We start from the raw sequence: 22,700 nt of genomic DNA, 5'->3' as shown, positions 1-22,700 counted from the left end.
GCGGATATCCTGATTAGTGCACATAGTGGTGTGCAACTTACTGCAGTCACGCATTAGTGAGTCCATAACTCCACTCGTAAGAGGATGTGGGGAAGGGCTTCCCACTTGCTATGGATTCAGTCGAGCTAAGTGATTCCACCTTACCCAGATCCACCTCGAGAAATTTCTCAAATAGGTTGGGCAGCCTCTCTCTCAGCCCTTTCTTGACTAGAACTCGATTCCACCTTACCAAGTCCACTCCGAGTGTATTCGTCCTCGAGAGTTTTTCTTAAATAGGTTGAGCTGCTTCTTACCAGCCTATTTCCCTATCCTCTTTCCTTGCTTTTATGGCCAGTATCCAAAAGACGCTGAGTTTCTAATCAACATGGATATCCCCAAATCAAGGTAAAAATATGTTTCCTCATATCTCTCTCTCTCTCTCTCTCTCTCTCTCTCCTTATACATCTCTCTCTCAAATTCCTACCTGCAACCCATATCTTTGTACCTAATAATCTGAGAAATAGGGAAGGCCACGTTATTTCAGTCTTGAAACTACAGTCCAAAATGACTTTTTCAAAATGTCCCCAACTCTTCCCTAACAATGCATTTTCCTTATCATGAATGTCAATTCCAGACTCTGTCAATCAAGATTTGGATCCGCCAACACAATGATTCCAATCCAGACCAACTAGGTTTGCATCTAAGTACTAAAACCCATCATTAGAGAAAAAATCTTAAATTTATTCCCAAGCTTGACCAAATAATTGATCATGAAAAATTGACAATGAAAGTTGGCACCTAGCATCAGCTCTTCATGGGGCATAGAGGAAAAAAAAAACATAACTCGACAACACCAGTTGTACCACACCACACTTTGTGCCAACCTCACCTCAAAAACCTCCAGCCTATCACCGTCGACCGCGTGGGTCCTGCCACTTCCCTCCTAACGCGGACTCGGACTTTCCCACCCATTTAAACCCGAAGCCCAGTCTCTCGTCGGATCTTTCCACCTTCGAATTTCCGATGGCGTTTCCCTACACAAACCTCACGCTCTTTCTCTCTCTGCTTTCTCTCTCTACCCTCTCCCTCGCCCTCTCCCTCTCCGCCTTCTCTCCCGTCGACATCTACCTCTTCGACTGCGGCTCCACCGTGGACTCCACCTTCGACGATGGCCGGCGCTTCGTCCCAGACTCGTCCACTTCAGCTCGCTCAGTTTCACTCCGAAACCAAAACCCTAATCCCAATTCCCCCCAAATTTACCAAACCGCTAGGGTTTTCCGGCGGCCGTCCAAGTACGAGTTCCAGATCCACGACCCGGGGACCCAGATGGTACGCCTCCATTTTCAGGGCTTCAATTCTTGTAATTTCGATTGGAATAGTGCTCAATTTCAAGTCTTGGTCAATGGGTTTGTGGTTTTGAAAGTCAACAACTTTGGATTTGGGGGTGTATTAGGTCCTATGATTAAGGAGTACTTGATTTGGGTCGGTACTGGAAAGCTTGTGATTCGATTTGTTCCTGATAAAAAGTCGAGCTTTGCGTTTGTGAATGCGATTGAGGTCGTTTCTGCACCTAAGGACCTCGTTGCTGATACTGCAATGTATGTGAGTGATGGGAAAGTTGTGGGTTTTGATGGGTTGGCTAAGCAAGCTCTTCAAGTTGTGCATAGGGTCAATGTGGGAGGTCATAAAGTGACGCCCTTTAATGATAGTCTGTGGAGGACTTGGATTACCGATGAGGAGTTTTTCGATTCGGGTTTCGGGTCGGAGAGGGTTTATTTTGGGGGGAGGATTAAGTATCAGGATGGAGGGGCTAGCCGGGAAGTTGGTCCGGATAATGTGTACAACAGTGCAAGATTGATTCGTAGTACGAATGCTTCGATTCCCAATGTGAATATGACATGGGTGTTTCCTGCAGTGGGTGGGTATAAGTATCTGGTTCGGATGCATTTCTGTGATTTTGCTAGTACTTCGCTTGGTTTGCTGTATTTCAATGTTTATGTGAATGGGAATTTGGCATATGAAGATTTGGATTTGTCTAAGGCTGCAAATTATATGTTGGCTTCTCCGTTCTATGCGGATTTTGTGGTTGATGGAGATGATTTGGATTCTTTGACTGTAAGTGTAGGACCATCGAACGCTAGCGTGCCGTACGCCATTGATGGTATATTGAATGGTATTGAGATCATGAAGTTGAATAACTCAGTTGGGAGTCTTGATGGCGAGCATTGTGCAGAGTGGGTTTTGAGGAGTTGGCCAAGGGGACATGTTAGTCTCTTGGTTCCTCTAGTTGCTGCTGCTTGTGTGCTGCTAAGCTTATCTATGGTTACACGTAGGAGGATCATGAGGAAGAAGGAATCTGTGGCATGGACGAAACTGCCTGTGGATGTTTCAGAAGTTAATGCCAAGCATGGAAATATACATCAATCGGATATATTGGAAAGCACTTGAGGGTCAATGAATAGCAGCTGTGGTTTTCAGAGTCTCTAAACAGTGTTGTAATCTTATTGCTTACGTTGTATAGTTATGCAATAGTCTGAAGTCGTATAAGTTTCTAGCAATATTTGGTGTAGTTTCGCACTTAATACTTAAATACACGCAATAGTTTGGGTATACTTACTTTTCTTACTGCTTAAGCCTTCGGATGTTTTAGGCCTGATCTTGGCTTTTCTTTACTAGATTACGGATGTTAGTATCTCCAGTTTGTTTAGCAGTTGATTATACATGCCCAGATGTGAGACTTTCAGAATAAGAGAATTTGGTTCTCTGATCGTCTCATTTGAGAATTTGAGTCTCCAAAGACTCCTTTTTTCAAGTTTGTTATCGTATATTCAACTGGCCATTTACATGGCTAGTACATTACACCAGCTTGAAAACAGGAGGCAAGGGACTTTCAAACACACTGTTGAGCAGCAATTTCAATCAAGGGTAGCCATGCATGAATATAATGTTTGTTGCAGCTTTTGTGTTAATTTGACTTCGTAATATTTCGTGTGGCTGAAATCATAATCTTGGTGAGAGGTTACTATCGATTCAGGAAAGCAACTGAATGAAAAGAGGAGGAACTAAGAATAGCCCCCTCCTAAACTCATGTCTCTCCTTATTCGTTTGTATTGATAAGTGCAACTGTGAGAATACATAAAAGTAAGAACCAAGAACTGCAGCAGCTGCTAATGTTCAACCTAATCTGACACGAACTCTAAAGTTCTCTTACTACAGAAAATAGAAGAAGAAAAAATTTGTTCGTTGTTCGCGCTCAATCATAAACCACACTTCATTGATAAATACAACACGGAAAGCAGTAAAAACCATAACATCTAAGCCAAGGAAAAGATCAAAACGTCCTGGATTTGGTAGCTCGACAAGGTAAAGACTCCAACTTCAACACCACAACATCAGAGCTGATAGACATCTGGAATATATATTTCTAATGCAGTTAGTCCAGATAACTGCTTCAGCTCCAAAAGACTAGCATTCTTTCTTTCGTTGATGTCTCTCTCAGCCTCCCATTTTTCAAAACTGTTTTTCATTCTCAAGTCTTCGAGCCTTGTCAAACTTGATATGACATTAGGTGAAATCACTTCAAGCTCAGGGCAATCCGATAAGTCCAACAACCGCAGATGAGTCAATTTTGCTATTTCTTTCGGCAACTCTTTGACCTCGGAGTTAGCATAGCTAAGAGTTTCCAAGTTTCTTAGCTCTCCAACTCGAGCTATGTCTTCCAACGTGCATCCATCTAAACACAATGTTTGAAGATTTGTTTTTAGCAATTCAAGAGATGGAGGTAGTGACATAAGAGGCAGATTGCAAATATCCAACACCTTGAGTTTTGGCATTTCTTCAAAAAAATTGCTTGGAATTTTCGAATGGTGATCATTTCCTTTACCATTACCATGCAAAAGAAACATTTCTAGCTCAGGACATTTCCAAGGTACTTCAGGAAGACTGGGGATATTGCAACAGGACCAGGAGATCTTACTGCACCTTTTAAATGAATCTTGGTCTGGCCATTCTTTCAACTGATCAACTCCATCTTTTACGAGGACGTGTGGATCCTTAGATGCAATCCGGATATAGCAACATCATGTACAAGATCATGCATTCTGACACATGTATTATCATCTCCGTCTAGCAATAGACAAGAACTCTTAAGTTTATCAACTTGTGTGTACAATGCATTTCGAGCTGCTTCAACTGTAAGGTCTTTAAAAAAACCCAAACCCATACTATATTTCAATAAGTTCGTCAAAGAAATAGAGTTCCCCTGTATAGTAGTACCACACAACAAGAACAATGGCTTAAGCTGCTCATTCAATCGAGTGTAACTCCATTCAAGACCCGAGTAAGCTTTTTTTGTTAAGTCTTCTTTCTCATCAAAGCTGACAAGGCATCTCAGGGCATCTTCCCACATTGGTAAAGAACTACTTTCTAAAGCTCTTGCTACTGTGATAACCAAAACAGGCAAACCTCCACATCTTAGGGCTACTTGAGTTGCTAAGGATTTTATAGCGGGATCTTTAGTAACATCACCTGCTTTCTTCTCAAATAAAAGCCAAGTTTCATCTTGGCCTAAAATGCTAAGCTGAAACTCTCTCTGCTTAATCTTACCAGAAGTTAATACCTTTCGAGTTCTAGAGGTCAGCAGTATTTTACAAGTAGGTATATGGGGAAGCCCGAGAGTTTTCAAGTCAATTGCTTCCCAGACATCATCCAAAATCACAAGAGTCTTCTTGTCTTTTATTCTTTCACATATTTTATTGGCTCTTCCGGCGATAGTCTCGTCTGACAAAACTCCAAGACCTAACTTTTCAGCAATTTCCTTTTGAATTGGTTCCAAGTTTGGAATTTTCACATCTCGTACCATGACTGCATCATCAAACAGATCTTTCTTAACTTGCCTGAGAACTTCTTCCACTAGTGTGGTCTTACCCACACCCCCAATACCATACACTAGAATCATGTCGGCACTGGAACTTCTCAATTCATCCATGATTTTATTCAAAGTTGAAATCCTTGAATCAAATGCCTCATAATCTTCATCAGATATGACACATACCTCTTGTGGGCGAACACTGTATGAAACACTAGAGAAGTCTTTTCTTTTGTAGAGTTCATCCACAGCCTCCACCAATTTTGTTGACTTTCTGCTTAGTTGATAACGAAGTCTCGGATTAGGACAAAATTGATGGAGACGCTTCAGCTTTCCTTGACGTTCATCTTTCAAGACTTCGTTTGGCTCTTCATTTGCTTGGCCTTCATCCTTCAAGACTTCGTTTGGCTCTCCAGTTGCTTGGCATTTTCCCTTCAAGAATTCTTCTGTGTCTTTCATGATCTGAGCCACTTCTTCGAGCCATTTTTGGACATCCTTATGGATTTTCTCACCTCTTCTATCAGCTTCATCAACCTGTTGCTTTACTCTATCTCTGGCGACGCTCAAATTCTTCACTTGAGTCATTAGAGTTTGAAGATTCTTGTTGTAGTGGATTAGATAACCCACTTGGCGTCCCACTAGACGTCCAAAGGGTTCAACCGTGTACTCGGCTATTTTTCCAACAACCCCGTTACCAATTGCACAAAGACAATCCATTCCTGTTGAATATTCATAAATGTAAATATTAAGACATATTTACTGAGATTTGACTCATTTAAAGACATATTAGAAGTAAGAAGACTAGAGAGATTATTCAGAGCACCGCCGTGCACTTGCACCAACATAAATGAATGGTTAGATTGCATTAAATACACTTTTTGTTTATTAAAAATAAAGTTGATAATAAATATCAAGGGTTGAGATTATTTTATAAGGGTTGGGTCACTTACACCGTCGGTGCATAGAATAATTTCCAAGAAGACTAAATGATGACAAGTGAACAAGTTCAGCTTCTTTGCCTACAATACAAGATGTCTATGGACGAAATTCAGTGGACATTTATTATTTTCATGAGTTATTCAAAGTCAATGGTGTTTTCTTACGTACCCAATATGTTAAATTTACATGCACAAAAGAAAATATATGCCACTTAGTTTACTCACATTAATTTTTTTTTTTTTTTAAAGAGAAATCTTTTACGGAAAAAGAATTATAAATAATAGACTATGAAATCGACTCACGAAATGATCATATATTCTGAGCTGTATGACTTGATGACATAAAAAAGTAAAGTAGTGCTAGAGTGCTTGAAACTCTTCTGTCCTCAATTTCCTATATCTATTCCTGTCCTCCATTCATATGGTGACATTTATGCACCCGCTCCATCTCACCTAACAACTATCTAACTCTTCGGAAAATAAATTATAAAAAATTAATTAATTTCCGGAGAAGTTAATTGAATAAAATAAAAAATAAAAGAAAACTAAAAATCAGAATGCAAATCTTCTTGGAGTTCTAAGATTTGTAATCTGATTGCCTAGATGAATATGGTGAACAGAAGCCTTTCTAATTCTGTGCTCTCTCTTCCCCAACTCTAATACCCACCAACTGGAGAAAACAAACTTTTTGGTTTGGATTTGAATTTAATAGATCACTATCAACGTTCTGATCTTCTTTTGGAGTCGATCTTTTATTTACCTTTTCACTGAAGAATGCCAAGGCCTGCCTTAGGTAATCGGGGCAAACGGTTGATCATAAAGTTCCTGAGCCGGGGGGACCTGCCTCCCCCCCTCCCAAATACTCTTTGCCAAGAAAAGAAAAAATGAAGAATTGGCCAAAACGCTTTATGATTATGTCTTTGCTTTTTATCCTGGAGATTTTGATTTTGATTGGGATTGCTTTTGACTCTTAACAGTTTCCCATCTGTATCTGGCATTTCAACTTCTTTCTGATTTTTGTAATTGGGTTGACCAGTTTTCACAATTTGATCAAACTCCGCTGATTTGAGTTTCGTATCAAAATCTGGATTCATTTTCAGAGGACGTGTTTCCATAACTCAGTCCGGATCTACGACACCTTGTGTCTAATTCTGCGACTAATTAACAGTCACCAAAGTTGATTACGTCTTCCATGCTTAATTGCTTAGTGAGAGAGTGATGGCACACATTCAGGAATTAGGGGGCAAGCGTCAATAGAATCCCAGTCTAGTTTTGTTTGTGATTATATTTTTTTTATTTAGTTATAATCGATTTTGGTTTTGATCTATTCGGTACCCATTTGAACTTGTGGGTTGGTGATCTAAAATCATCTCACAAGACACTTTTTGATGAAGGAATATAAGTTCTGGGTTGGTTAACTTGATGAAGTTTTAGAGATAATGAAAAGAAATTGATATACAGTTTTGGGTCTCAAACATTTTTTGTTGTCGTGACTTAATTGACAAGACCAAATTTGCTGCTGCATTTTGCTTCAAGTTTCTTCAGTTATTATGTAATTTTCAAGTATAGTAATAGACTATGTTTTTATTTGGAATGCACCCCCGTCTGCTGTTGTTAATTCGGTACAGTTTTATCTAGACTAGACAATGTCATATTTAAATATTGTAATCTTTAAGTTAGTACATATTTAAACCACATCAAGTCTCTAACACCTAATCAATTTCAGAATTTGAACGGAGTTATTTGAATGGAGTTTAAACTTGCATTCGGTTCGATAGCGGTTATTTCCAAATAGGATCGGTTTTGGGCCGAATCCAGTCCTAGGCTTTTTATCCTAAATGAGTAAGGTAAGACAGAAAAATGAGTATTTATGTAGTGATAAAAGAACTTACGAGTGGATTGAGCAATTGAAATTAAACGAGGTACCTTGTATGTCTTGTTATTTGGTTATGGAGTTGTGATCAACTGGGAATGAAACTCGTTGCTCTTCAAATTTCTTCACTGGGTTCGTACTTTGAGTGTGAATACCTACGGTTCTTCTTGAAAAAAGAACAGAGAGTAAGAGCGTGCAAACAGATGAAGTTATTTTCTTTTTCTGGTAATTGTTTCCAAACAACTCGCAGAGCAGAAGTAAAGAAAATATTAGAATGACACAATCAAATCAAGGAACGGATCTGGAAATCAAGCTAAGGGGATTTGTTTTCTGGATTTTATTGGCTTTTTGAATCTGAGAAGTAGAGCTATATCAAATAACTATAAGCATGCTGCAGGGTGGAGTACGTACTCAACACAACTGAAACCAATGAAAGCAATGTTTATTCTTTCAGTTTATGATATGATAAGTGAGTCATACATGCATGTGTTTGTTATGTAGTATATGGTATGCATCATATGAAAATATTCTAGTGATATATAAATAAAAAACTAACCTCTTTATGAGGCGAAAATAATGATGCCTTTATATGAGGTTAAATATTATAGTTTGTATATTGTTTTTTTATGTTGATTTCATGTTGCATAATTATATGTAAACCTTCTAGTTAGGTAAATTTAATGTTCTTCACTTACTACCTTTGATTAGGTTTATACTAGACATATCATATTTTCTCTTTGAGAAGTGAAAATAGATCAGGTAAAACATTCATGAGTGTTTCTATTGAGACCTCCAAATCTGCTCAATTGACCTCACTCTATTATGAATTATTAAATGACATATATAACCTCTTATAAAATGACTATTAAGGACAATAATTATACCAAAAAAAAATTATATTTAATTTCTCTAGACTTTCTAATTCAATAATATTATATCGCATTCTTATTATTTTCCTTATCTATTTTCATTTTCCAATTTCACTACATACTCATTAAAACTTTTATATATATTTATTAAGAATCAAAACTATAATCAAGATCATGTGACATAAAAATTCCTATCATCATATATGTTTTTTTTTTTTAGTGGAAGACGACAATAGAACCAACACACACACCCATGCAGTGTATCCCAGCATAGCCAGACTAATCACTGCACCGCAGACGCACGAACCATTGGGTGTTTTAACTAACCTAGGTCCCTCAAATCTGCTGGCCACGGGATGGAGCTGGGATTCGAACTCTAGACCTGGGTGTTCCAGACTAGGCAGCTCGACCAACACACCACACCCCGTGGTTTATCATCATATATGTTGAACGCATATTGGTTCGGGATAACAAAAGAAATCATATTATGACCTAAATCCCAGTCTTTCCATTATATTTGCAAAAAAAAGAAAAAAAAAAAAGAGCTAGCAGTAAAAAAAAAACCTAAAAACTATTAAATAATTAATCATGACGTACAGAAAATAGAGAAAATAATTAAACATTAAGAAAAACTACTCTTCATTTTTTTTGCACATCTACAAGAGAAAAAATGGTTTAAAAAAAAATCTTTTTTATTAGAAATTAATTTTTAAAGCCCAATACCTTGTGTTTGAGTTTCTTTTTTATTGGATAAGAGATTTATGTAATTTGATTAAGGAATGAATATGTAATTAATAGTTTGTTTGCAAATTATATGAGTGAGGTTATTTCAGGAACTTAAGTGAAGTTTAATGAGTAAATTTAGTATTTGAAAATTTGATAGGAGGTGTAAAAAGCAAGGAGGTCAAGTGAGTAAATTTGGAGGTTCCAATAAAAAAACTCAACATTCATTTGCTTACGTACTTCTTGGTTAAATTGATTTTAATTTTAGAAATCAATTGTATTTAGACATTCCACAAATCGAACCCACCATCTTGCGTTTCTTTTCAAAAAAAACCTTGTCAACCAACTCAACTTGCTAAATAACGTGACAGTATATTCAAACTGTAAATTTGGGTGTACACCTTTTGCATTTCTTTCCTGTATTTGGTTATTGTATTATGTATCTCATTTGTACAGAAAATGTTAAATAATATGATTGAAAATCAAAAGTTAATTTTTCTTGATCTCGATTCTGACCCAACTAGGGATGGTAATGGGCAGGATAGGGGTTGGGGATCAAAATATCATCCCCGTTTCTGAAGTAATTCTCTAGCCCTAATCCGTTAGAATATATTGTAAATTCGCCATACCTGTACCCTTTGGGTATTTAGTCCCCATACCAGCCCCAAATCTCAGTTAACAAATATTTCTATTCACTGTAATAATTATTATTATACATTATTTAAATTACTAAATATGAAATTACAATTACAACATAATAAATATTAAAGAATTTAACTTTACCAATATATTATAGTAGAGTTATGTTTAACAGTGTTATGCGCAATAGTAGTTATCAACATATTTTATAAGAAAATTCAACAATATGAATGGATATCTACACTAGAAACTATTCACATCCTATGGGTAAAAAAGTTCTTGATTACTCGCCTACAAATTGGTAGTTAGTTTCTGAAAATAATAATTTTTTATTATTAATTGTTTACTTAAGTTTTGACTTTTTTATCTGTGATAATTAGAAATATATATACACAGTTATTTATTATTTTAGGTGTATAAAGGTAAATATAGTATACCACAAGGCCTCTTTTTTTTTTTTTTTTTTTTTTTTGAATCAAATCAAAACGATTTCATTAGCTCAAGCTAGAATGGTACATTATATACCTTTCCACTGCCTTGATACAGAGAGCAGATAAGAAACAGTGGTATACAGGATAGCACCACTCACTATAGATATTTCATGCTCACTTATTAAAGTACGCCTATCAACTATGAAACAAACATAGTAAATAGGCAAGTCCACAAGGCCTCTTCTTAAATATAGTATAGACTATTTTATTAAAAAATATGTACTATTGGGTGGGGATGCGGATGGTGATGGGATCACAATACCATCCCGAATAAATGGGGATTTGAAAAATCAAACACATTAGGGATCTCCATCCTCTACCTGATTAGCCACGTATTTCTTCCCCATTAAGGTCATACTTGATGGGTATCCTACTTGTTGGATATTTCTCCCATCTTTAAACCCAAGGGTACGTGGACTCGTGGAGCAACCATGAAAGAAAAAATGTGTGAACAGTTTTTTTTTTTTTTTTTTTTTTTTTTTTTTCTTCTTTCAGTAGAAAAATGTGTGAACAGTTTTCTATCCCAACACCCTAGTGACTTTGATCAAGTGACTCAATCGGTGGACTTGCTCGTACATGTTACTTTTATTTGTTTTCCTCGCCTTATTTTTTTGCTGCTCACAATTTATCAGATTATATCTTTATATATAAAGTGAAGGCCAAAGTACTGTTCAGAGTTGGTTAAATTTTTGAATTTTCGATTTTGCCTATTTGACAATTTGTATAATGCCCAAAAAATCATCTGACTGTTCAAGTAAATCCAGAATATGTGTCTGGCCCAAACTCTAGGTTACTTGACCTAGTGGTAATAGAGTTATAATTAGAGATAATCTCGGAGAATCTTAGAAATATCCATTCAATATATGATTACCTTTCCTTATACAATTCAGATTCTATGCATTGTAATCCTCTATATAAAGAGGCCCCTATTATCAATGAAAACACACAACAATTCTCTCCCAATTTCGATTTTCCTTAAACATTGGCCTCTTTTTTCTTTTTTTCTTTTTTTTTTAAAGGGTTTTAGGATGATGATCTCTTCTTAATACATTACTTTTGGTATCTTTTTTAAAATTCTCAAAATTGCCTATAGCCAATTTTCTTGCCCAACAGACTATCACACACCAAAGAAATTTTGTAGCTAGGGTCATTGTTTTGTTAATTTTGAACAAATTTTAAAGAAAAAACCACCGAAGAATTAGAGATGACATTAAAAAAAAAAAAAATACAGTAATTTTGCTTATACGTTTTTATTTCACTATGAGAAAAAAAAAATTGCACACAGTAAGATTATACAAGCAAAATTTTCTTTTATCAAAATTAACAAATATCAAAATAAACTAATATAAGTGTGAGTGTATAAATTATCATAAAATTATATTGAACACACTTAAATGATAAAAAAGATGGTTTGCACGTGAGAGCACAGTCCTTCTGCACGCGCGTGCGAGAAGGCTAGTAGCTATAAAATGAAGTATAAAGGATTGACGAAACAAAGACATCGCCGTATTATTAACCTAGATTTGAGATATCTTTTAATACTGATATTTGGATCAGACTCATGTAGTACAAGAACCTCTTAACCTGTTTCACTAAGAATTAGCATGTTTGGAATGTTTCTGTTTGTGCGCATGCAGTAGGATGAGATTGGGGACAATAATCAAGGAAATGAAGTTTGTAAGGAACGAACATCTAGAACGAGCAAATGAAAACTTAAAGGAAGTACCTCGATCGTATGTCTTGGTATTTTGTTGTGGAGTTATGACTTGGGAATAAAACTCGCTGCTCTTCAAGTATTTGCTCACTACCAAGTATACGTACGGTACCTCTCGAAAAAGAACAGACTCAACAGAGAGTATGACTACGAAAATAAATGAAGTTATTTTCTTTATCTGGTAATTTGGGAATGAACTTGCAAAGCAAAAGCAAAACAAAGATGAAAATAACACAAATCAAGGGATAAAGGTGGAAATCTAAAGGGAACAATTTTTGTCTTATGGTTTTGGTTGGCTTTTTGAATCTGAGAAGTTGAGCAATAATGAAGAGACTACATCAAGCTTGCAGAGAGGATTACTCAACACAGAATACAAATGAAAACAAAGACTAGCTGAAACTCTCCTCGGTCAGTTTATGATATATCAAAGGCAGAGGAGCTGTTTTTCTGGGTAGGGGCTAGCTTGTTTAGATCACAGATGTGTACTGTGTACATATGGAGCTGTACGTGCAATTGAGATTGTGAGAGTCAACGATTGAATAGTAGATCGAACGCGATGGATGATAAAGCAGTCTTTATTTTTGATTAACAAGTTGAGAGCTCACATCACATGGCACTAATGGCAAGAGAATTTTTTATATGGCTAAGCACATGGCTCTATTAATATGGCTACTGGATATCCTACTTAAGTAGTAATTGATTTACTTTCCCATACAAGCAAGTTGGCCAGCTGTCACACGTTACTTTTGTAATCACATTAAAATATCAGATATGGAAACAATTTCAACGGTTGAAAAATTAATTTTTAAATGTGGACATATTTTCTACAGAAATATTGATATTTTAACGTTGGAGATAAAGGATGAAAATTTGAAGGGAAAAAAAAAAAAGTTTGAAACGAAAATTTAAGATATATTTGTTTGATCTACTATTTACTCTATCTTACATGTGGTATTATTGATCGAGCGGCCTAACATGAAACCTTCAAAATATTTTATTTAAACTTCTCATCTCCAAAATCTCTGTGGTCTTTATTAATTTTTTTAGTTTTTATCCTCTATAAAGCTTAAACTCCAAGAATTTTCCCATAATATTTCATATAATAAATACATATGAAATATTTCATTAATTTTTAAAATTTGAAAATGTGGTCAACCATGTTCATTCTCGATAGGATCCCAAAATCAAATAATTGATTTCCTGTTCAAGTAAATCTTTATTTTGTGTTTTGCCCAAACTCTAGGTTATTTGACCTAGTGGTAATAGAGTTTAATTAGATAATCTCGGAGAATCTTAGAGATTCCTATTCAATGTATGATTACCTTTCCTTGTACAATTCAGATTCAATGCCTTGTAATCCTCTATATAAAGAGGTCCGTATTATCAATGAGAATACACAACAATTTTATCTCAATTTCTGTTTCTCTAAAACACATTATCAGTACGAAACCCTAACCCTGAAATCCTAATTTTATAGCCTTCAAATCCCAGCATCCACCGCCTCACATATTGAAGCCCTAGCCTGAAGGAGTCTAGAACCGGTGGCGGAACCACTAGAACTGGCAGGAATCAACCTGAACCGGCAGTTGGAAAATCCAAACCGACCCCTGCCTTGAGCCTGCCCCGCACAGGGCCCTGCCGATAACCCTTCATAGGCCCCTGCTAAGACCTGCCGAGCCCCTGTGCGCCTGCTGCCAAGACCTGCCGACACCCCTGCAGCATCTGCCGACAAGCTCTGCACGAGCCCTGCAAAGCTTTCGCACAGCTCTTGCACGGACCCTGCAGCAGCCCAGCCTTGCTCCTGCCACCACCGCTGGCCACCAGATTCCGGCCACTTCTCTGGCGACCTCCGGTGACTGTTTTCCCACCATCTTCAATAACTTTTCCGGTTAAGATTTCCGGTAACTTTTTGAGGTGAATTTTTTTAAAAGTTCCCGTTTTTGAAGCTTTTTATTATTTTCTCTTCTTTTTCTCGGGGACTTGCAACCTCCCTTCTTCTACCCCCTTTCTTCTTCATAGAAGAGACCAAAAGCCGAACTGTGGGGGTTCGTGCTCACTCCAAACTTGGAGCTTGTAGAGTCCTCCAAACTTAGAGTTTGTTGAGAAGAAAATGATCGACCACATACATCGTTGTTTCAATCTAATCCAAACCGCTCTTGGAATTGGATTTTCTTGGAAGCGACTACGCTAAGAAATCCCTAATTTCTTGGAGGCCACTACGCTCAAAAATTTTACAGTTTTTCGTGGTAACCTTTTTCGCTTCGAAACTAACCCTAATCTTGTGTTATTTTTCAGGATGAGCAACCTGAACAAGTTGAACTTTGTTTCACTGGAGACAATAGAAGCAGGATACCACAGGTGGGTCCGAGATGTGCGCCAACATCTTAAGGCTGATGGACTTCTAGAAACCATCCAAGAGCCAAGTCAGAACGTGCTCACTGTTGAGCAAGCTATCGTTTTTGAAGCGAATCAAACTAAAGCCATAATCCTCATGACAAGGCACATGAATGACGGGCTCCAAAGTGAATACCTCAATGAGGAGGACCCGAGAAAACTATGGGTGAAACTTGAGCAGAGATTTAGCAGCGTTCGTGACTCCATGCTTCTTGATTTAGAAGTGAGGTGGCATAGTTTCCGCTTTTGTGATTTCAAGTCTGTACTTGATTATAACTTGGAAGCTCTTCGTATCAAGTCTTTGATGGAGTTTTGTGCAAAAACCATTACTGATACGATGTTGATCGAGAATACTCTCTCTACCTTCCCCGTCTCTGCACTGATGATTTCTAAGAATTATCTGATTGATGTGAATGCAGGACATATTACAAGGTTTCATGAGCTTATTGGTGCCATGAACGTAGCTGAGAAGCACGACAATATCCTTGTGAAGAACTATAATGCTAGGCCCGTGGGAACCAAGTCTATTCTAGAGTTTAACTATAGTCACGCCCCCAAGAGAGGACGCAAGGAGCGAAACCCTAAGAGTAGGGATAATTCTGGATGTTCTGGTCCATATACTCATCCTAAAGAGGAAGGGAACCGCCAAGAGAGGTGTGTAAGGAACCGTGGAGGTCAACGTGTGAAGAGAGAGAGAGGTGGAGCCTCCGGCCATGCTGGTGACGCCACCAAAGGGAATGATCGTCCTAATCGCGCCCCAAAGGCACCTCAATCAAGGGAGCCTGACCATAATGATGTTTGTCTTCAATGTGGATCAACCGGACATTGGGCCAAAGCATGTAGAGTATCTCAAAATGTTGCAGACGCATACAAGGCGTATCATGAAGCAAGGGAGGCGTACTACATGGAGCAAGAGGATCAAGAGGACGATCTCGCTCTTAGGGTGGACGACTTCAAGGGCCAAGAAATTGGCGATTTTGATTAAGTCTTTTTATTTTCTAAGAGATGTAGGTAATTGCCATATTATTTTTGTAGTAGATGCCAATGATTTAGTTTTTCTTCGAAGTAGGAGTACTCAATGTAAATGTGATGTCCAGGAAGGTTTTGAGATTAGTGGTACTTCAGTGAGCCTCGCTCCACTGACATCTCTCTACTCACCTGGTCACATTTACTTTGGAATTACCGAAATGAATTAGACAACTGCCATTGTTTGGCATTAGCTATTTTATTGGATTAGATTTCCTTTGGTTAAGAAACGATGATGTAATTCCATTTGGGTTATTAATAAAAGTTGAGTTCTTTTCTTTATACTCCTTTTTAATTACAAGCTTTTCTTTTAGGAATGGATTTTGGAGAACTACAATATCTTGCGGATAGTGCGACTACGCACACCATTCTATACCATAGGTAATTATTCTTAGAGATGTTGTCTACATATTCCTCTGTGACTACGATGGCTGGGCCATCAAGTTTAGTTCAAGGACATGGAATGACCCAATTCCTATTGCCGAATGGCACCTTGATTAAAGTCACAGAAGCTTTCTACGCTCTTAAGGTAAATCGAACCTTATTGAGTTTTAAAGATATAAGAGCCAACGGATTCCATGCCGAAATGCATACTGAGAACGGAAAAAAGTTTCTTTGCATTACCTCTAATGATTGTGGACGGAAGCGCATCTTAGAGAAGTTTATGTGTCAATCTAGTGGACTTTACGTCACTATAATTCGACCAATTGAATCCAATAATGTGGTAAGAGAAGATCTCTTGGATTTTGACACATACTGGCTTTGGCATGACCGACTAGGATTTCCTGGTTGTGATATGATGATCTGTATACTAAAGACTTCACACGGATATCCATTCTTTAGAGTGATACGAAGCAAGAATCGAAAATTGAATCTCGAACTTAGTACGACCACCGTCACTGCCGTCGTCCTGAGCCCCTATATGGCCGCCCAAGTCTCTTGTGACGACACCATAAATGGCGCCAACCATGGCCAAGACACCGTGGATGCCACTTTCCATGGTTTCAATGCCATGATGGGTGATGTAGTCACACATTTTGCTTTTAATAGCGCTATAGACGCTCAGGTCCAACCAAAATTCTAATTGGTTGCTTCTAAGGCCCCTCGCTCATTTTGCAAAGCCTGTTCCTTCGGGAAATTAGGACCGAGATTGTCCTACGCAAAGGATCCTAAAATACTCATTCCATTCTTACAGAGAATCTAAGGGATATATGTGGACCAATTCAATGATCATGCAGACCTTTTAAATACTTTATGGTATTGGTTGATGCATCGACACGCTAGTCACATGTCGCACTGTTGTCCACTTGAAATGCTGCTTATGCTAAACTCCTTACCCAGATTATCCGTCTACGGGCTCACTACCCTGACCATTCCATTAAGTTGATTCGACTTGATAGTGCTGGGGAGTTTACATCGAAAACGTTTGATGACTATTGCATGTCACTGGGGATTAATGTAGAGCATCCAGTTCCTCACGTTCATAACCAAAATGGTCTCGCGGAAGCTGCTATCAAACGACTACAGATGATAACACAGACATTGGTTATGCGCACCAGCCTCCCTTTTTCAGCTTGGGGATATGCAATATTGCATGCAGTGACGCTAATTCGTCTACGACCCACTGCCACTCAATCTTATTCTGCGTTACAGTTAGTGATTGGGTATGAGCCTGATATCTCGCACTTACGCATTTTTGGGTGTGCCTATTATCTGCTACAACATACTGAGATGAGTCCATAACGACGAATGGGCATCTATGTTGGCTATGAGTCTCCAACTATTGTCCGCTATCTTGAACCCTTGACATGTGATCTCTTTACTGCTAGATTTGCGGATTGTCATTTTGATGAGACAGTCTTCCCATCGTTAGGGGGAGATCAGTGTTCTAAAACGCGGCCGCCTAGCCCGTGTAGGCGCTGGGCGGCACCTCTCTGCCTCGAGTAATGTGTAATCGGAGCTTCTGGGAGCTGGGATTTTAGGCTGGCGCCCAGGCGGCCTAGGCTACCGGGCGGCTGGGAAGGCGTTTCAGTTTTTTTTTTTTTTTTTTTTTTAAGATTTCGCGATTAAAACCTAATGTCCCAAATTGATAGGGTCACTTCGTCCCAAAGCCAAAACGACGCTACTCTCTAGCTCAGTCTCTGCTCTGAAGCAGATCGGATAGGAAACTTCTTCGTCGCTTTGGGTCTTTCTCTCTGCGGCTCTGCGAGCGGCTGAACTCTGGAACCAGATCGGAACTCTGAAGCAGATCGGATTGGAACTTCCCGTCGCTGGTCCTCAGTGCTCAGTATCTCCGCTCAGTCATCTCTCTCTCTCTCACTCAGCGGCTCAGTTGTTGTCTTTCTCAGCGGCTCTTATACATATCACTTTGTCTCAGTGGCTCATAACCAGATCGGAACCGGCGACTTCAGCTTCTTCATTACTCAATAGCTCTTGCTCTCTTTCTCTCTGCGTGCGGGGCTGCTCTGAAGACTGAAACCAGATCTTTTCGAACCAAAAGAAAACCCCCAAAGCCTTCTTTCTCAGCCTCTGTCACATCTAGCCCTAAATCGCTCTTCGCTGGTATGAAATTTCAACCCTTTCAAACTTTAATTGATACGTTTGATTTGCAATTCGCAGTTTTCAATTAGATAATATCGAAAGTTTCATGCTTTAATTTAATTTCTGTGAGTTTTTGTGAAATTCAACCTTTTTTATTGCTTCAATTGATTGGTTTCGATTTCGTAGCTCTCTCGGTTAATTAGAGAATTGGGTGAATTTCTGTGTTTGATATGTTGAAGTTTGATGGTTGTAGGCTTGTTGATTTGGTTTTATGGCCGAAATTGATAATCTTCTTTGTTTTGTACTTTTGTTGTAGGCTTGTTTGTACCCTTTGCCCTGCTGCTTGAATTTCTTTCTGTCTCTGCCTCTCTGGACATTGACTACTTGCTTCTGCATTTTTGTTCACATTTGTAAATTTCAAGGCACATATTTGCAAGATTATATTCTTTTGTTTGTAAAAATGTGATGTTCTAGAGTTGAAAGAGCTTCAACGTACATTTGCACTTAACACTTCGCATTTCAGGGCTTCATAATATTGTTCATGCACAATAACAAAGAAAGTGTGTGTGAAAATTATCTTTTTTAGAACGCGCCTCACGCACGGCGAAAAGGAGAGAGAGTATTCGAGTGTGGCCTCTCCCGGCCGAATGCCGCCGGCTCCCTGCGGCTGCGTTCTGACTCGGGAGAGGAGGATAGCCCGGGCTTGAGGCATGGTTCTTTGGCAGAGGCCTGGCTCAGGGATGGCGGCAGAAGGTTTGACGACGGAAGGGGCAGATCGAGTTAGATCTCCTCCTCGTCAGTCATGTGTGAGATCTGGCAAGGAATAACGATTGGGTGCTCGCCGGAGGCAGGTCGTGGCGTCACGGGTGGTTCACGGTGCTCGGCGATGGATGGGCCTTCGCTCCCAGGGCAGTGACGAGCTCGTTTGTTGGCTTGCCCCTTTCTGGGTTTCAGTCTCAGACATCGTCTGGGTTAGGGGAGGCTGGCTTTGTGGTGAGGCGATGCGGCGGCGTGGAGATGCGTTGCGGCGACGTGGCGGTGCAAGTCGATAATGTGGTGACGACGGAGGGCTCTGGCAGCAAGTTTGGTGGAGGAGGGCGGCGTTGGATCCTTGCTGGAGGTGGAAGTTGGGCCGGGCCTCTGCGCTTGGGCCTTACTGCTTGGATGGGCTCTTGTTTTTAGTTGCTTTTGCTTTTGTTGGTTGTTTTTTTTTTCTGTTGTTGCTTTGTCGATAATAAACTCCAACTGTGTTCTAGTTGGAGCCAGTGGCATGTGTGCCAGTCTTTGCACCTTGTGTGCCTGTTTTGCTCTAGGTAGGTGGCGAGTTCCTTGCACTTGCAAATGGTCGCTACCTCTTAGTAGCAGAGTGAAATTAAGTGTCACTGGGTGTAGTGTCCAGGGGCATCATAATGGGAAAGCTGTGCATATGGTAGCTATGCGTTGCTGTAATCGGGTTACAGATCAAGTTATCTTTCTGTTGTGTCACCGCTGCGTTAAAGCAGTTAAAGCAAATAGAGGCCAGTAGAGCTCTCTTTGCTAGTTGGTGCTTTGTTGAGTACAAGCGTTTAGTAGAGACTCATTATAGTATTTCAGGAGGTTCTACTTATTGTAATCAGGGGTTTAGGCTCATTGTCCCCCCCTTGTATTCGACAGTTTCTTTAATCAAGGCTATCAAGGCTTGAGGGCTGCCGCACCACCCTTTTTCTCAAAAAAAAAAAAAAAAAAAAAAATTGTTCATGCTGATGATGATTTGCTGGCCAATATGAGTGACAAGAAGTATCTAAATGAGCTAATTTTGCAATGGGGACCAAGTGGAGCAAGTGTACCCAATGATTCACAAACTGACAGAGAAGTGCTTGAAAAGCTCCAACCTTGTAGAAATCTAAAAAAGCTCAGAATTTATTGTTATGGAAGCACAAGATTTCCAGGTTGGTTAGGAGATTCTTCCTCTACTCTAGTATGTCTTGGTCTTTACAAATGTATAAATTATTAATTACATAAATAAAAGCTATAAAAATTAAATAAAAATTAAAAAATAAAAAACCGCCTGGGCGCTCCTCCCCAGCCCACCTCCCGACTAGCGCCTAGTGATTTTTAGAAACTTGGGGGAGATAAGAACACAGATGTTCAACAGAAACTACAGGAATTGTCGTGGTTTGTCCCCACTATGTCTCATCTTGATCCCCCTACCGCATAGTCCGAACTTGAAGTGCGATGAATAATCGAGCTCTAGAACTTAGCAGATACTCTGCCTGATGCATTTTCAGATGTTGCCAAAGTGACGAGATCACACATACCTGCTGCAAACGTGCCTGCAAGGATTGACGTACCAAATACTGGACGTAACGCCACTCTTGTGGCACCAGGAGATGGCGCCACTACCCAGGATGGCAGTGATGTGGTGTCTATAGCCGAAGGTCCCACGAGGAAGTGTGGTAGACCAATTGGTTTGAAGGATACTCGCCCTAGAAAGAGAGCGAATGAGGCACAAACAAATCCTTTGATCATCGATACTCCAAATCCATGTCATGATAATGTTCCGGATTATGGTTATGTGCAAGAGACATCATTGGGGGATGCCTCAATGTCAGAACCTATCCCTGAGAACATAGAGATCTCTGTAAATTACACTAGTGTACATGGGACGTGGGAAAGAAACTCCATCATCATTGATGATGTATTTGCGTATTCAGTAGTGCGTGAGATTATTGAGACCGATGACATCGAACTACCCTCCGTTGATGAATGCCAATGTAGAGCTGATTGACCAATGGAAAGATGCGATACAGGCAGAACTTGATTCTCTGGCGAAAAGAAAGGTAGTTAGAAAAGTTGTACCAATACTGCCCAACACTAAGCCAATTGGTCATAAATGGGTATTTGTTAGAAAACATAATGAGAGAAACGAGGGTGTAAGGTACAAAAAGCTCGCCTTGTGGCTCAAGGCTTCTCATAACACCCTGGAATTGACTATGAGGAGACCTATTCTCCAGTAATGGACGCCATTTCGTTCCGCTACCTTGTCAGTTTGGTAGTTTCTGAAAAACTGAATATGCAGCTTATGGATGTGGTTACTGTGTATCTATATGGGGATCTAGATACAAAAATATACATGAAGGTTCCTGATGGACTTTAGTTACCCAAATCAAGTGGCTCTAAACCACGGAGCGCGTTTGCTATAAGGTTGAAACGCTCACTATATGGATTGAAACAATCCGGACGGATGTGGTGTAACCATCTAAGTGACTACTTGATTGGTAAGGGATATGTTAACAATGAACTATGCCCATGTGTGTTCATAAAAAGGACAAGTTCTGGATTTACAATAGTAGCGGTTTATGTTAATGACATGAACATAATTGGCCCCCTTAAAGAGTTAAGGGAAACCGCTGAACACTTGAAATCTGAATTTGAGATGAAAGATCTTGGGAGAACACGATTTTGCCTCGGTTTGGAACTTAAGCACCGTAAAGATGGTATCTTGATTCATCAATCAACTTATACCCAAAAGATGCTTAGGCGTATTAATACTGACAAGATTAAAGCCTTCAAGCACCCTAATGGTCGTTTGTAGTCTTGATCCAAAAAATGATCCATTTCGTCCAAAAGATGACGATGCAGAAGTGCTAGAGGCAGAAGTGACCTACCTAAGTGCAATAGACGCATTATTGTACTTAGCACAATGCACGAGACATGACATCTCTTTCGCTGTGAACTTGTTAAAGATATCTTTCAATACCAAAGTGGTACGATTGATATGGGTTTGTTCTATCCCTTCAGAGAAACAATGGATTCGGACCCATCAAATGCCATGGACGCCACACATGGTGGACTGCGTTCCCTCTCCCCATCCCAAAACGATATAAGTGTTTTGGATGGTTTTGCTGATGCTGGGTACCTATCTAGCCCACACAAAGGTTGTTCTCAAACTGGTTATGCATTCATTATGGGAAAAACCTCGATATCTTGGAGGTCTACAAAGCAGACCTTTTTTGCTACCTCTTCGAATCATGCAGAGATTATTGCTCTTCACGAAGCAGTTCATGAATGTATATGGCTTCTATCCATTATTGTACATATTCGAAGTTATTGTGGTCTGAAGTCTACCGTAGCTGAGCCAACGAGCATTTATGAGGATAATGCTGCTTGTATTGAACAAATGAAGCAAGGCTACATCAAATGCGATAACACCAAGAACATATCGCCTAAATTCTTCTACAATCAGCAGCAACAGAAGCTCTTCAAGATCAAAGTGAACCAAGTTCGATCTGAGGACAATGTGGCAGACTTATTCACTAAGTCATTGCCCAAATCCACGTTCGAGAAACATTTGGAGAGCATTGGCTTGCCAAAGTTATCTGAACTCCCATGATCATAGTCATCAGGGGAGACGCAGACATCAGAGGGAGATGTCTACATGTTCATCTCGAAATGTGAAGGGTGTGTTGTACTCTTTTTCTTCTTCGACCGATATTATTTTTGTCCCACAGGGTTTTTGTTTCACGGCAAGGTTTTTGATGAGGCAACGAGAGGAGCACCAAGTTTGGGCTACACAAGGGGGAGTCTTCAAGTAAATCTCTATTTTGTGTTTGGCCCAAACTCTAGGTTACTTGACATAGTGGTAATAGGGTTTAATTATATAATCT

General features: G+C 39.3%; 2 protein-coding genes across 4 annotated transcripts; one reads left to right on the top strand and one right to left on the bottom strand.

The window, feature by feature from the left end:
- The first annotated feature begins 840 nt into the window (after nucleotides 1–840).
- LOC112181713 (probable receptor-like protein kinase At5g24010) lies at nucleotides 841–2,604 on the top strand. Its single transcript, XM_024320100.2, has one exon. The coding sequence runs from the start codon at nucleotides 1,003–1,005 to the stop codon at nucleotides 2,425–2,427; it is 1,425 nt and encodes a 474-aa protein (XP_024175868.1). The 5' UTR covers nucleotides 841–1,002; the 3' UTR covers nucleotides 2,428–2,604.
- Nucleotides 2,605–3,979: 1,375 nt separating this feature from the next.
- On the bottom strand, nucleotides 3,980–12,724 carry LOC112181711 (disease resistance protein At4g27190). Of its 3 annotated transcripts, none has more exons than XM_024320098.2 (3): nucleotides 12,106–12,724; nucleotides 7,711–7,823; nucleotides 3,980–5,565 (listed from the first exon to the last, which is right to left on the bottom strand). In XM_024320098.2, exon 3 carries the CDS (start codon nucleotides 5,561–5,563, stop codon nucleotides 4,013–4,015), a length of 1,551 nt encoding a protein of 516 aa, XP_024175866.1. In that variant the 5' UTR covers nucleotides 5,564–5,565; nucleotides 7,711–7,823; nucleotides 12,106–12,724; the 3' UTR covers nucleotides 3,980–4,012. The 3 variants fall into 3 exon arrangements, with proteins under 3 accessions (XP_024175866.1, XP_024175865.1, XP_024175867.1); XM_024320097.2 differs by having other exon boundaries at nucleotides 7,711–7,820; XM_024320099.2 differs by lacking the exon at nucleotides 7,711–7,823.
- Nucleotides 12,725–22,700: the final 9,976 nt, after the last annotated feature.

Source organism: Rosa chinensis, chromosome 1, assembly GCF_002994745.2.
Source record: "Rosa chinensis cultivar Old Blush chromosome 1, RchiOBHm-V2, whole genome shotgun sequence".
Lineage (NCBI taxonomy): Eukaryota > Viridiplantae > Streptophyta > Magnoliopsida > Rosales > Rosaceae > Rosa > Rosa chinensis.
The sequence above is the reverse complement of the archived record's forward strand: the minus strand, read 5'-3'. Positions and strand labels throughout refer to the sequence as shown.

Excerpts from the sequence above, each read along its gene's own strand:
- LOC112181713 (XM_024320100.2), top strand. The coding sequence starts at position 1,003 with ATGGCGTTTCCCTACACAAACCTCACGCTCTTTCTCTCTCTGCTTTCT.
- LOC112181711 (XM_024320098.2), bottom strand. The coding sequence starts at position 5,563 with ATGGATTGTCTTTGTGCAATTGGTAACGGGGTTGTTGGAAAAATAGCC.